General features: G+C 35.6%; 1 protein-coding gene across 3 annotated transcripts; it reads left to right on the forward strand.

Moving 5' to 3' along the window:
* Positions 1-7,173: 7,173 nt before the first annotated feature.
* On the forward strand, positions 7,174-15,848 carry LOC6642904. 3 transcript variants are annotated; one of them, XM_023176207.2, is made up of 7 exons: positions 7,179-8,043; positions 9,641-9,787; positions 10,110-10,271; positions 10,338-10,514; positions 10,580-10,774; positions 14,555-14,847; positions 14,908-15,848. In XM_023176207.2, the coding sequence occupies exons 1-7, from the start codon at positions 7,491-7,493 to the stop codon at positions 15,121-15,123; spliced, it is 1,743 nt and encodes a 580-aa protein (XP_023031975.1). In that variant the 5' UTR covers positions 7,179-7,490; the 3' UTR covers positions 15,124-15,848. The 3 variants fall into 3 exon arrangements, with proteins under 3 accessions (XP_023031974.1, XP_023031973.1, XP_023031975.1); XM_023176206.2 differs by lacking the exon at positions 14,908-15,848 and having other exon boundaries at positions 7,174-8,043; positions 10,580-11,367; positions 14,555-14,651; XM_023176205.2 differs by lacking the exons at positions 14,555-14,847; positions 14,908-15,848 and having other exon boundaries at positions 7,174-8,043; positions 10,580-11,636.
* The last annotated feature ends 377 nt before the right edge of the window (positions 15,849-16,225 follow it).

The raw sequence follows: 16,225 nt of genomic DNA on the forward strand, positions 1-16,225 counted from the left end.
CTGAAATTAAGATTTGCCTGAAAATGCATTTGGATTAATAGTATTTTTTTTTAAATAGCTTAAGTCCTTTTGAGGGGTTTTAAAAAATGCAATTGCATCTTTAGTTGGACAAAGACACAATGATGGCCTATAAAAATAAATATGTCATAGCTAATTTAGCTTAAATAGATAGTTCAGGTGCAAGCCCAAGGCAATGCTTAGTGGAAATCTCATTAAACTTGTTAGATTTATGGGAATTTCAATGTCTAAACCTACATTAATTAGACACATTTTACACATAAGTGGTTTGCCTTTCCCTGCTTACGTACAGATGTGACTTTGTATAAGTGTAGCATACTTTTTAGGGTCCTTTGCTTTGGTAAGTGTCATTTATTCGAATATCACTTAAACACTGTCATTTACTTAGAAGATTGATGTGTTGTGATTTTCCATTGCATTTGAGAATGTGTAAAAAAACAACATTTATATACACTGTTTGATATGTACATACATACATAGATACATATGTATGAAAGTAAGCCACTTCGCTTTCACTGTGTGTAACCTACATTTTAAGCGGCGGCGGTGGCGGCACATTTTACATACATACATCGTTTGTATGTATTTATGTTTGTATATATAGGTAGGTAAGAAGCCAAAAGCAGTGGCCGAAGTCGTAGTTTTAGAGGTTGGACTTCTCTTGCTAGTTAGTTTTTGGTGAGGACCTTATACACACACACACAGACAGACATACAGACACAAACACTGTTCCTATTTATGCATGTGAATTTCGCCTTTATCAGTGCCTAAAAATACACACACACACACACACATACACAACACAAAGAAATCTTTTATATTTTATATGTTTGTATGTAAGTTGAAATCAAGAGAAAAACACCGCTCTCTCGGGGTTATCATGCGTCGCACAGTGTCGCATTTGTTTTAAAAAATCAATTTTCGTAAATTGTGTTAAAAAAAATTAGAATTAAAACTTAATTTTTAAAAGTTAAACTACGTTTTAGAATAGAACTCTTTTAAAAGATTAGAAGTCGTCCAACAAATCTCTACTCTAATAAGAGGGAAAAAGAGTTTAAGCAAACAAAAGAATCATTACATAAATTTATCTTTAAAAATAAAAAGAATATTAAGGCTCGTTAACTAAACAGTTTCTGTTTTAGTAATTTAACTTATATTGATTGCAATTGTTGCATTATCTCTCAAGGGGCGTGGCACGCATTAAGTGAATGTTGTTGATAAGATCAAAAGTTATTGTTTTTGCAACAAGTTCCCATTGAAATGAACCACTGTGCGACGCTCTCGTAAAATGAACTAGCACGAGTAGTCAGTCGTTCGCTTCGTATTTTGGTTCGTTGCTTCCGTTACCGTTACTGTTTCCACTCGTCCTTCTCACCCACAGGAAACACGAACACAAACATGCATATAACTGCAGTGGTCTGTGTGCGTTCATTCACTTTATACTTGTGTTTGTGCGGTCGCATCGCATTCCACCCTCCTCTCTCCTCGTTCTCTCTCTCTCCCTCTCTCTCTCTCTCCCCCTCTTCTGATCCTTGTGCGTGTTATTGGACTTGCATTTCCGTTTTTGCTTTCAAATTTGTATTTAAGTATATGCAAAGTGAAAAATTATATTACGTTCTTTTTTCTCTTTTTTAATGGCTCGCTGAGATATAACCAGATCCTGCATTAGCATAAATAACTGTTTCGCATTTTGTGAAATGCGTTTTACGCCTCACTTATACATATCAAATGAATTCGCAATTACATAAACATTTCCTAAATACTTGTGTATTCATTTAAGCTATTACTTTTGTAAGCTGTAAAACTGTAAAAGTTTGCATTAGCTTTCATAATTTCAGAATATTTTTCCTTTGTTCTTTGCTTTTCCAAATTGCAGTTGACCTTAACAATAAGTTGAGTTTCTCAACTCTTTTTGTTTGTCTTCCTTTTCTTATCGGCCCACGTGGCGTATGAAACATTGGCATAGTCCTTTTTGATATAAGTACACAATGTTGATGATTGGATTGACGAAACCTTAAATTTTTTTTTAGTTATGCATATGAATAAAATCACATTGAAGTGTTCTTAAATGCAGTAAGCATTTTTAACTTATTTAGCTTTGAGAACACTTCACAATTGATTTAGCTTTGAGAACACTTCACAATTGACTTAACTCAAACCTATGTAATAAAAGACATCTCGTTCGAAAAAAAATAAATTTTTAAGTTAACATTTTTTAAAAATAATTATATAATATATATAATAGTTTTTTGTTTAACGCATTTGCCTTTTTGTCTCAAAAATAATTTCCTAATATATATTCTAATTTTAAGTTATATACCATCTTCAATTTCAAGGCGACATATTTTAACACATATTTTAAAATCCATCTTAATTTTTTTTAAATTTCAAGAGAAACAAAGTTATAAATGGGCATAGATTTATGCCCACTATTGTAGATGTAAATATCCATTATATTGAAACATTCGTTGCATACTTTCCGGCCAGATAGTAAAGTTTCACTTTTCCAAAATTAAAGCAGTAGCTTTTATGATTGCATTCTTGATTCTACATTCTAAAAGCAACTGTTTTTCAACGATTGCCTACTGTAAAATGGGTAATGTATCAAATGATTTAAAAATCCATGTATTCAAGTGACAAATAACAACCAAAGACAGATAAAATCATCTCTAAAACCAAAGACCGATAAAATTATCTCTAAAAAATTGAGAAAAATAAAGATCAAAGAAAAGCCAAAAATAACAATTGAATACCAAACAATTTTGTACTTAACCTATTTACAATCGAGAGACAAGCTGTAAAATAAATATCCAAGTCGACATTGAACAGTTTTTGTTTATAGATTCTTTTAGTAGAGGAAATACTGGAAACTGGTTAATCAATAACAAATAGCATACTTAACAAACACAAGAAAAGTGGTAAACATATGTTGCAACAATTATTATTGTTGTTGATTCAGTGTCACAACAAAACCATATAAAAGAACCATGTAACTGTGTTGTTGAAATCAGAAACGAATACATATTCAACAAGCAATTCCAACTTACTACAAGTGTCTTTACCAATTCAAGATGAAATATTTCACATTGTTCACTATGGTCCTGTTGGCTGTCCTCGTTGCTACCGTTAGTGCTAAAAATTCCACAGACACTCATCGCATTCGTGTTGTGCGTCGTAAGACAGCACATTAAATCCCATAATGGATATAAATTGTACGGAATCGAAGGAGTAAAATAAAATAACAATATATCAAATCAAAAATAAGTGTATTTATTTTTTTTTTGTTTTTCTTTCACAATTTAAGACAGATGACAAGATAAGTAAGAATTTTCTTGTGCTTTTGCCTTGTGTATGGAAAATACTTTGTAATTATTATTTATATGCAGTTAGTTGTGTAATTCATACCGTGGTGAATCATTGGTAAAAATAGTGCGGGAAATATAAGGATATTTTAACTCTTTAACTGGTAAAACTTTGAAATCCAAGACGGATTTCTCCCTTTAAACTGACTGATTTAACCGACCAAAATCTTAAATACTTCCGCCACTGACTCTTCATTCCAGAAGTATTGCTGAATACCCAAAAACTCTGAGTTTTTCAATGATTTACTTATTCGATCACAGTCAAAATACTAAGAATATTCAAAGTTCTATGGGATTTTTCAATTTTTCGATCACATGACTAATTTATATAACAACTCATTCAAATACTATGAAAATAACCGAATATGAGTACTTGAAGTATATTTAGGTACTCTTAAAGAAACTGTATGATCTTTAAGAAATGGAAATATATTATGGGTACTTCAAAAAGTTGAAATGAGCTTGGCAATTGTTTGCATGAACGTTTAACTAAAAAACGTTTTAGTGAGAAAAGAAGCCTTGAATGAGTCGACATTTTCCTTTGAATTGGCCCAAGCAGAAAAAACATAAGAAAGGTGATATTGAAGGAATATATAAATAGTAATCATGGTAACAAGCATCGAATCTAAAGCAACGTTATGTGTTTAAATATTGCTCATACACATTTCGTAGACATGTAAGCTTGTGTGTTTGAAATCTAAATCTATGTATGTACATATATTGGACAATGTATCAGGCACTCATCATCATAAAAGTCATGAACAGATACAACAAGAGCCACCGAGATACCATCATCAACATCATCATCATCATCATCATCATCATCATCATCATCGTTGTCGTCATCTAACACATATTCCATTATAATTTCTATACCCAGGCGCACATCATCCACATCACATGAGGCCCACTTCATATCCCACTTCTGGCTATTTTTATGCCATTTGTGCATTCTTCATTGTTTAGCGTACATTATCACATTTTCCTCTTAAGGCATCAGCTACAGATATTAACATTGGCAGACCTAGACCCCTACCCCAAAGGGGGTCTCACGTTCTATAGGAAAGAGGAAACGAAGGGGGCGTGGAAACTAAAACGATGATTCAGATTGTTGCCACACTTTGTGCGCTAAGCTGAGTCAGCGGGTGGTATGTCGGTGGAGCCTTTTGTTTGCTCTTGCAACACGGCACATACACAAACACACACACAGCAACACACACACACACATAAACCCATACACATACACATACACATACACAGAGCAAGACGGATATATCTATGTATGTACAAAGATTCATACATGTGTGGGCATAGAAAACACTTGGATGCGAAGTGGCTTTTATGTTGCCGCACTGCACTAGATCTTCGCTTGGTAATGCCACTGTCAGGGTGTTGGTTTTCAATTTGAAAACAAAAGCCCTACCCTTCCACTCACACACCCCCACACTTCCCCACTGTGGCATCCGATGAAGCTCCCTCTCCCTGTGTGTGGTTATTGTTCTTATTAAACAATTGTCGCCTGATGCAGATGGATTTGGCAGTCTACCACCAAATCGTAATCATAATTACCATACATGGACTAAAGAATCGAAATGGAATCAATCTAGTGCCTGAAAGTATGCAACACATCAAAATTATATAATGTAATCAATTGGTTTTTGACAATTGATTAAATTGACGAAATATAAGCTAAGCATAGCAGCTAAGAACTTCATAAATAGAATGCTAACTAAAGTTTTTTCTATAATTCCAATAAAGTGACCTTTGATAACCCTTTTCACTTGATTTGATGTGTTAAACATAGACATAACTTGTCTAAATAAACAATTTGGAGTTTATTAAAATACTTTTTCATTTATTGCTTATTCCATGTTTTATTTATTCCACACTGTCCGCTTCAACCGCGTCTACGTTTTGCTGCAGCAGCAGTTTTACGATTTTTGGTCGCTGCTGCTTTCCTCTTTTGTTGTCTAGCTGCTTTTACTGCTTTTTGTTTTTTGGCTTTTGACTTATTAGTTTTATTCTTTACCGCTTGTTTATTTTTTTTTGATTTTGCTGGTTTTGAAGTCGTCGTCGGAGCTAAAGTTGTTGAGTCCTCATCTGAGGTATCTGAATAATCTTCATCATCAGTGTCATCTGCATCGGAGCTTGCCGCTTCGGTGGTTTCGTCGTCGCTATCGCCATAGTCATCATCATCATATTGCACCGCATCTTCCACATCTTCTACTTCTTCAGAGGCTGCTACTTGAGCAATTAGTATTGCCAGTGTCAGAAGCAAAAAGTATCTCATTTTGAAATGGGTAAAATTTTAGATCTATGTTAGCTTTTATAGCATTTGGTTCGTTTATTTACTAAACAAAATAACCAAAAACAAAACTGACTACGCAATAAGAGTAAGAGTAATAATAAGTGTTTGCTTTTGGAAGGTCTTTCAAATAATGTTTGTTTAATATGTTATGAAACACCTGAATCTACGTTTAATTGTACACATAATTTGACAATTAAATATTTTTCAAACATTTGAACTTTTTTTTTTATTTGTAGGTATAGGTAAAATTACATTTTTTGTAAATTTCATTAGTGCCAGGTGTTAAAATTTTTGGCATTTAATCGAAACAGTGGAGGAAAAAGATAAAAATGAAATCTTTTACAACTAAAGACCTACCAATTAGTTTTTTATAGCATACTTTTTGGGTTTCTGAATATGTAGCTAAAGATATTTTGCATAACAATCCTGCGCATCCTTGAGGAGTTCTTAAAGATCTCACTTTGTTGCTTTGGAATTCCCGAGAAACACTTGTTTAAAATCTTAAAGAAATATTTAAAGGGCATGTTCGTTTTTAAGGAGAAAAGGTTGTTAGGGTTTCCCCAAATTCTCTTGGAAATCTAACAAGAAAAATAGTCAAAACGAACACTAATTATTAGTGGAAAACAAAATACAATTTCTAGCTGCATAGCTAAAGGCAAATGAATCAGAAAATGCCGCATACTTGCATCTTTTAAGGAATTCTGAAACCGCAGAAGATGCTTTTTGCTAAATAATTGTATTAATATATGCTTGTATTCATAATTCAGATGAAATTTTAGACAGTTAGGTAAAAGCATTATTGGAATTTAATTTACTTTGTGTTAATCAATAAATTTAAGCAATTCATTTAAAGTCAAAGCTCAGTTATTTACAAGAAAATTTCAACAGAAATAATTTGATATGGCCAAATTCTGTGTGAATTTTGGTTTGCGTTATTAATAGAATTCTGTTTTGCATAAATTCACTAAATCATTTTTACTTAAATTTGCTTTTGCTTAGTGAGAAAGCCTTTGTGGATGCGTCTACATTGTACATAAATCAAACTTTTTAAAGTGCAACTATTTTTCTTTCATTTCTTTGCATTTACAGCACGCGGAAAAGGAAAGTCGAGCTGGTGGATAAGGAGAAGCGAGCAAAGTCCAACCTAGTTTCAAAAGAAGTTCGTGCCATAAATTCTCATCTTGCATGGAATTAATGCCCATATAACACAACAAGGCGGGTGGAGCAGCACATGCACATGCAGTTGTGGGTCAATTGCGGTGGTGGTGGTGGTGGCTGTGGTGCTGGTCCTAGTGGACGATGACGACGTTGATGATGACCGCAACACGAACAATTTTCCACTGAGGACAAATTATATGAAATTATCATGCAGAGCAAGCAGCGGAATAGTTTGCCACTACCCGGCGGCAGGGGGCGACAAATCGAAACTTGAGCTCGTACTTTGTTTTTTTTGCTTGTTGTTTCTTTGTTGTATCCCACATATACATATCTGTGTGTGTGTGTGCATGTGTGTGTGTGTGCATTTTTCACTTACGCCTGGTTTGGCCAATTTGCCAAAGAGCAAATAGGCAAGCGACAAGAACAAAGTAAACGAAAAGTGAACTTAAAAAACAAAAACAAGAGCAACGGCAACAGCTAGAAACAAGAAGCCAACTGAACTTTTCTTTCAAATGGAAAAAGTTTTCAAACACTTGCAAATGTGTTGAGGGGAAACACACACACACACTCGCGCAGAGAGAGCGAGAGAGAGACAGAGAGAAAGAGTGAGCGACCCAGAGCCAGCGCGGCCATAAAATGCCAACATGGCTAAGTTAACGATGTCCCGTCTTCTGCAGCTGATGACACTGCAGCTGGCCACGTTTAGCAAGCAACAGCAACAACAATTTCAGCAACAGCATCAGTGCCACATGGCAATGGCTCTGTGGCAGGGTATTCTTCTCTTTGGCTGCTTGATGCTTCTACATGCCTCTGCATCTGCTGCCACAGCATCTAGCCCTTCAGGTCCAGCTCCAGCTCCCCCAACAACGACGACAACAACAACTTCAGCTTCGGCTACAGCTTCAGTTCCAGCCGCAGCAGCAGCAGCAGCAGCAGCAGCAACAACAACCTCACACTCTCTGTCAGGCTCAACAGCATTAGCATCAGCATCTGATTTGGCTCTTGTCCTTCACACCCCAACATCGATGATAATAATGGATAATCTCACAACATCAGCATTAGATTTTAGCGATCAACAACAACAACAACAACAACGCGCCCAGAAACGCGATGTTGCCCATGTGCCTGACGATGACTACGATGCCAGTTATCCGGATGATATAGACGATCTTGAGGCCTTGATTAATAATAAGTCTGGTGAGTTAAAAAAATACAACATCAACTAATTTTCAAGTTAAATAAAAAAGATATGAATCTTTGCCTCAAAAAAAAGGTAATTTTTAGAATAAAGAATAAAACTTATATAGATAGCTAATCCTGAAGCTCTCAATTTAAAATCCATTATAAATTTGACTAAAATACAAGCTGAGTAGAATTTGGGTGGAATTAACAAAAATTGTTTTGAAAATATCAGTTTTCTTATTGGAAAATTTATCTTACGTTTGCATTAAAAGTTTGAAAAATACTATTTTGGCCACTTTTCGGAAAAATTCGTAGTCTATACATCGTAATTTTCCCTTAAATTTGCGTGGAAATACATTTTTTTAAATTTTGAAGTGTGTGATGTCATTTTAAAATATGCAATACACCGAGTAAATTGAGTTATAACATTTTAAAATCGTTAAACAATTGGCAAAAAAATATAGTCTATCAAATTAAAGCGGAAGCAGCCAACTTTAAAAATATGCAATTGAGCCATATTTTGAACGATTTTTAAAATTGAATGTTCATCTCTACTCTTTTATTGTTATTTGCATTAAAATCTCAATGAACTAAATTAATAATATTGTTCAAATACAAAAGTTTAGTCTTAAATGTTTAACCGATTTTGTTGAAGAGGCAGCATAGTTAGTTGGCCCTGACAAAATGGCTTCTTCGTTGGGATAGTTTCATTGAGATCAAGGATATATACAATTACAGCATTACCATGCAATTACAGCATTGCATTAAACAAAATAAAAAATAGCAAAAATTAAAAACCATCATTGCAATCGGCCTAATAGTAGTAGTTGGCATTATGCGGACTCTCTCAAGGTTATTGATGCTTTTCCTGTTTGTGAAATTGCATAATATATAGGTGCATACATATATGTATGTGTATGTGTGTGGCCCAACTGTAACTGCAGTTTCGTAACATTGCCAAAATAATGAAATTACACACACACAAACACACACACACACACACACAGCCGTCGTCACCAGCCTCTCAAATTTGCTGCGATGCGGCAAACTGCATTGCCAGGTGAACTTTTAAAGAAACAAAAACCCAAAACCAAAAACAAAATAAAAAATATCGCCACAAGGCTGTTGGTCAGTTGCGTTATTTATGACCAACTTGATCTATAGGGAATTACGTATACGTCGCCTTTTTAAAGGCCATATGGAGAGATGAATGTTCAAGCAAATGAAACTTGAGCCATGAGATCAAACAGAGTCAGCAGAAATCAGCGAATGCTAACAAAATGCATTACAAAATATGCAACAGGATTCCCATTCCAGTCACTTTTATGTATACAAAAATGTGATGCAATTAAAAGCACTTTGACTTTGTAAAGTGTCCTTTGATGTGCATACATAATACGTTTTGTGTGCCCAGGAAACCACATTCTATTTGTAAGATTCTTGTATATTTTAGAAGCTATTCTTGGCTTTTATTGTGTCCATATACTCATAAGGATTATGCACTCCACACAAAATGAGTGACATAAAATGAGTCTTGAGAAATGTCGTGGCCATAACCAGCAAATACTAAACCAAGCGAATTTCTATTCTTTTATTTTGTTTTTATGTTTAGCAAAAGGAAAGTACATTGGAGCTCCATGCAACGAACTTAAATGCGATGCTAAATTGCTGCACGTCTCCTGCGACAAGGATACGCAAATCTGCAGCTGTGAAAGAAACTATCCAGTGCAGTTGGGACTGATAAAGGGTTGCGCCAAACGTAAGTTTTATTTCTTTGAAATCACAAATCAATAATTGTGAAAAAATGTAGTTAGTTTAACAGCGCACCTAGCGGTCAGTTCTGATCGAAGTGTATAATAACTTAGTTGTTTTGGTAAAACTAGAAAAAAACAGTTGTTTTTAACGGTTTTGGGAAGCAAAAACCTTCCTAGACCGACTGTTCAACTGTTAACAACAAGTTTCTGCATTAATCTCTAAAGTAATTAATGTTAATACAACTCGTGCATAATGGTTCTCTTTGACATCTAGTTTATTTGGATAGGTTAATTAGATTTAAATCTCACGGTTTGCTTGTTTCACAGCTAAAAAATTAGGCGATCAATGTTTCTACGATGAGACGTGTATTTACAATGATGAGAACTCCCTCTGTGTTCAGGTGCGACATAATGCAATGTGTCAGTGTGCCAATGGTTTTCACTCGGTGAGTTATACAAAGCCAACGAGACGCGTTTTCTGCACGCCAGGTAAGAATTTCTATTGCCTTGCCTTAAACCATGAACAGGTGATTGGATTTCTACATTCGGTTTTAGATCTCAGCGAGTTGAGCTCAGATTTGCCTACCCTGTTGGGTGTGTCCACGGGCATTGCTGTGCTGGCTGGTCTTATCTGTATGGTCTTGCATTTGTTTAGCAAGACCAAATATCCAAGGCATCGGAACTATGGAGATGCCAATATTCCACCGCCCATTCTCTATTCTAGCGATACAGGTGAGTGAGATGAATGAGTGAATAATTTCTTTTGCTGAATGAATAATGGATTCTTGTTGTTATAGGCATACCGCTGACCGTGCATTCGGCGCGGCCATCTTCACGGTCCAGCATACGATCGACGGGATCGATTGGTTCCTATGGCAATCGTCGGGCCTCGGCTGGCGGAATCGCCGGAGCTTCTGCCAGCGGTGGTGGCAGTGGCAGCGGCGGAGGCGGCGGCGCGTCCAAAGGCATTTTAGTGTCGACGTCTCGTACAGGTGCGGCTAGATCGGCTGCCATATTGCTCATATCGTGTCACATTACGGCCGTATCGAAACAAAATTCGCGCGCCTCTTCGCGTCACACCTCCGGAGCCGGCTGCAGTCAGCATTCGCGCGACGATCTCGACGAGAGCAACGGCCTCGGCTCTGGCGGCTGTGGTGGCAGCGGCAGCGGTTGTCGCAGTTGTGAGAGTTCCCTCTCCATGACCCGCCATCTGCAGAAGCAATTGAATCATCAGCGGCATCTGCTCAGCTTCGAGCTATCGCCGGCAAAAACAAAAAATCAGGATAGATTTAGGACCCTCTTGGGCATGAATGGAATTGATAATTATAGAACCAATGATGATGATGACGATGAGTATGGGTGCCATAGCATAGATCCCGCCACTGTCCCCCTGCAAGGCAGTGATGGTGATGGTGACGGTGATGGTGGTGTCGGTGTCGGTGGTGGTGGTGGTGGTGCTTGTGGTGCAAGTTATGCAGGTGGTGCAGGTGGTTATGGCGATGGCGCTGGCGCTGGAGCTGAGCTGCATCATTTGTTACAAATTGGTGCGCTGCCCACGCCGGCGAGTGAAACGCCCAGATTTGCGGTAAATCAAACCAATCATCCAGCATCCATCCATTCTCAAACTCAGTCTCAGAACTCGATATCATTTTCATGCTCATAGGCCGACACTAACATTCTCACACAATACTCACACACACACACACACAAAAGGACATTCAACAGATAAATTTTCCATTGTTGTGATATGTCGTTGCCTTACCTCTATCTAAATTGAACTCTTTTCCCCCTCTCTGTCTCTCTCTCTCTCTCTGTCTATCTATCTGTCTGTCACTCTCCCCGTATATGTTTGTTTGTTTTTGTTTCTTCGCGGAATGAAACATTCTCATCGTTACATTTATCTGTTATTTATATACGGAATCGTTTCAGTTCAATTCGATGCTTCTTAACTTAACTTTTGTAGCATAGATTCTCGCATAGATACATACATATATATACATTCATATTCGTACATCAATGTATTGTACAGACATTTAAAAGCAAGGTACTTACCTCACATTATTGGAAAATCATTATCAAATATCATCTTGAAATCTAGAAGGTAGAGAGAGAATTAGTTGCAGAAATCATCAATATTTGAGATAACAACTTAATGTAAATCTGATGTAAAACTAAAGACTGATATAGAGTTAAAAATCAAGGTAATGAAAACCAACTTAGGGATTCCCATCTTTAATAAAAAGCCAATCATTCTGTTAAAACTTTGAAAAGTAGTTTTCTATCTATGAGCAGGTGGAAAAAAATAAGAGTAAAAACCCTTTCGAAATAACGCTTGTGTACAAATTTCCCCCTAAAGTATGCAATATGTATAAAAATTAAATTTTCGGTTGCTCAGTAGCTAAAAAGAAATTCGCTTTCAATACAATTCTTGTAGAATTGTTTTTTATAGCCCAATATTTAGATGCCAAACATTAATAGTATTTCAAAATAAGTTCTTTGCCTGCCTATTGCATACTTTAAAGGGCTTATTTCACACATTTTATATCCCTACATTCGCCACAGCAACAGTATATGATATAGCCGCAGTTGTACTTAGAAAGAATCGAAGAAATCATAAACTTTTTGTATATAGTTTTACGTTTTGAATCGATTTTTGGACCGGCAAAATTCAAGATAACGTATTACAAGAATTGATCGTAACTAACTGATTAGTTAGCTAGGAATATTTTCAGTAAACGGAAATGATTTTTGATTAGATTTTATTACAAATCTCTTGAATGATATATGCTATAATAATAGAGTATAGTAAGTTAGTTTGTTGTATGAATAGATATTCAGTGTTTTATCATTTTCACCTTCATTACAATCGTAATCATCATTCCATTGGAGCTTCATTTATCGCTTGCATATCTAGAGTAACATCTATCGTTTGCCCCAGTAACAAAAAACCAAAAAAAAAAACAAAATATAAAAAATGAAAGTTTTGTGTTCTAACTGATCGATGTTAAATGTGCTTTCGAGCCTATGTTTCAAACAACAACAATCTGTTCTATGTATTCCTTTTCTTCCGTTAACAAAATGATGAACATATTCACATTCACACATATACAGAAACACCCACACAGAGATACTACACACACACATACACGCACTATAGAATCAGTAGGGCATAAAACGCGATAAACACAAACAAATTTTACAGATTCAATAAGCTATAAAAGAGAGAATTCATCGCCTTAGGTTGTATAATATATATCGAATTCCATATAATTTGATTTAATGAGAATTTTGTTTGTCGGATGAATAATTTTTTGTATGATGTAAACGCAGCAGCAAATTGATGAAACAAGTAAAACAATGTTCCGACAAGATGATATTGAAGCAATATGGCGGTGACTATGTTCATAGAAATTTCCCCCATAATAATTAAGCTTAACTAACACACACAAACACACACACACAAAAAAATACTGAAATCAACACACACATATATATAAATATATATACTACTAACCACTTATAAGAATTAATTGCAAATGAAATACCACATTACTTTATACATACAAACACAAAGAATAATTCCAAAGAAAAAAAAGAAACCTGCATGCATCCTGTAAGAAGAGGAATTCACTTCTCACAGGACACTCTTCCCACTAACAAAAAGCGTCATTGAGTCCTTATTATTTTTGAACAAAAAAAAGGCCACACAAATTATTCTATGTTCAATCTCTTGAACTCAATTCAATTTTTCACTCGCTAACTCGCTCTCTTTCTCTGTCTCTCTCTCTCTCTCTCTCGCTGTTATTCTCTCTCTCTTTCTCTGTGCATCTATTTCTATGAGCTAAATATGTCTTCTTACTTCAATCTGTACTTGCCTTGCAATCGAATGGAGTTGAATGCAATTGAATGTTTTTTTTTTATTTTCTATTAATTCAAATAATTTCCAAAGGCTTCATTGTTATTTTGCGAAACTTGCGGCTTTTATTGACACCCCCTTTTGACCAACTACACAGACAAACACACATATTTGTGCAAAAAAAAAAAGGAATTCCTGGCAGTATCCTTTTCAAATTGGACAGAAGATACATATTAAAGGCAAATATTTTTTGCCATTGGTTTCCATAGAAGGTTTATAGTCAATTGGGAGTTGATCTATCCAATGGAAATCTTCCATTTCTGTGATAAATAAATTATAGTCCTTTGATCTCTTCTGAAATTATGCCTAAACTCTTTCAACAACAAACTTTTAAGATCAAAAATTGGACTGAAGACGACTTTCTTTTTCTTTGCCAGTTGTGGAATGTCATATGTTTAAAGGCTTTCCATTAAACAAATGTCCTTTTTAGAGAGCGCACAATCTCAGTGGAATTATGGGATTCCCCGTTTCCTCTGTTGGCCACTTAAACATTTTGCCCAAACATTTTGACAGACGAATTTTTGCACGAATGCCTTGCTTAATAGCTGCTTAATTTATGCAATTTATGTACATTTTTCTCTCTCACTCTCTCTATCTGCCTCCCTTACACACACACAGACACAATCTTTCTCTCTCTCTCGCTCTCTCTCTCTCTATATGTTTCTCTCTGAAATATGCTCTGGCTCTTTCTTGTAGTCTTTTATGATAAAAAGCAAATGCTTCAATAATTCATACAAACTCTACTAATAGCAAAAAACCCAACTAATATCTTGAATCTCTATTATGTCTATTAAGTGTAAATTTTTCTTTGGGTCGAGGCTAACTAAAATTGCAATTGACTGAAACCGTTTTACAGGTTCTCGAAGACCAAGTCTAGCATCGGTGCATAGTACTAGCTCCTCGGTACGCAGCTACAGCATGATGCGTTTCGAAAAGGAAGTCCAGCAGAAGGAAATAAGACAGGAGATGAAGTTGCGGTTGGCCCGATTGCAACAGCAACAGCATCTAACCCAGAATAAGCCACAAATAGTTATAGGCGAGGCGCTATTGCAGCATGGAGCCCTCAGTCGTGTAAGCATGCCCACGCCCAGTCCCCTGACGCCCAATTCGCTTGACGAGCTGCTGCCATCGTTGGATGAGAATCAGGAGGTAAGTTTGAATCAATTAATTAAGGAGGATGATTATGATCCTAATTTGGTATATGGCCAGTATCCACCACGATTGGAGACAACATATAAGCAGCTTATTCAACCGCAGAGCGTAATGGCATCCACATCGACATCCGGAGGAGCATCCGCCGGAGCAGCAGCCGCAACACGATCTGGAGGAGCAGGAGCCAGATCCATTTCAGCAGCCACCTCCTCCTCGTATTCGGAAGCTAATGGCTTTAATGGACCATGCAGCTCATCGACTGAGGCTATCTAATATTATATCCTTACCAATTAAGTGTTGTAATTTTAGGTGTAGTCCCCGCCCCCTCCACCCCTCTAAACAAAGAAAATCTGTCATTATAGAAGTTGAGTTGAAAGCTTATTGCTATTTATATTTGAATTAAACGTCAAACGTGTCTAGTTTTTAGTCAGTTAGATTATGTGTAACATAGTAAGATCTCCGGTCAGAGAAGGAGCTAAGCTAAGCCAAGAGAAAAAGCGTAAGCTAAATTATATTCAAGTTCTCTTTTAAGCAGCAGCTAATCCGATGAATCTAACATCGTAATTATAATATTTTATACGTGTATTGAATACAGTTTTGTAGATGTTATTTATATATTTAAATATGTAGTTCAACGATGTTTAGTTGCTCCTGCTAAATTTTCACTCACGACAATTCGAAAGAAATACAATAAAAAAAAGGAACGCACTAGACGAATAAGTTCAGTCAAAAATTCAACCTAATTTTCTAATTTAGCACTTTAACTTTGTGTTTTTCTGTCAAAAGATTATGTATTTATTGAGAGGATTGATTTTTGTATGGTTGGCTCCAGGACTTGACTAGTGCTAGTACATTACAAACATAAATATATATGTAGAATTAATTGACTCAATGGAATGCCTTAGATAATTAAGAGGTATACATTATACATACATACGACATTTAAGCAGGTAATTTAACTACTTAGTCGTTTTGCAAAGCGTTTTCACCTAACCGAATCGAATTCACATTTAATTGAAATAAATATATATATATATATATATATATATGTATGTATCAAATGAATTGATCCATTTAGTGGAAATTAAAAAGTTTAAAACAAAAAACACAATAAAGTAAAATGTAAAAAAAAAAACAAATAAGAAAACAGTAAAATTAGATGTAGCACAAAATAAGTTTAAATGTTGTTAATGTGAGATTAGCTAGGTTGATTTGCCCTAAATTGTTAGTACTGATTAATATAAATGCAAAAAGTGAATTTATAAAATCGGTTTAAACCTACAAAAACATACAGACGTATATACATATATATATGTATATACATAGTATAGTTTAGTAATAGGTATATACATATACATTTAAGTTCAAACAGAAA

This window comes from Drosophila willistoni (genome assembly GCF_018902025.1).
Source record: "Drosophila willistoni isolate 14030-0811.24 chromosome XR unlocalized genomic scaffold, UCI_dwil_1.1 Seg41, whole genome shotgun sequence".
NCBI lineage: Eukaryota > Metazoa > Arthropoda > Insecta > Diptera > Drosophilidae > Drosophila > Drosophila willistoni.

Excerpts from the sequence above, each read along its gene's own strand:
- LOC6642904 (XM_023176205.2), top strand. The coding sequence starts at position 7,491 with ATGGCTAAGTTAACGATGTCCCGTCTTCTGCAGCTGATGACACTGCAG. Across the intron at positions 8,044-9,640 it reads CTTGATTAATAATAAGTCTG|CAAAAGGAAAGTACATTGGA; the intron begins GTGAGTTAAAAA and ends TTTTATGTTTAG. Across the intron at positions 10,272-10,337 it reads ACGCGTTTTCTGCACGCCAG|ATCTCAGCGAGTTGAGCTCA; the intron begins GTAAGAATTTCT and ends ATTCGGTTTTAG.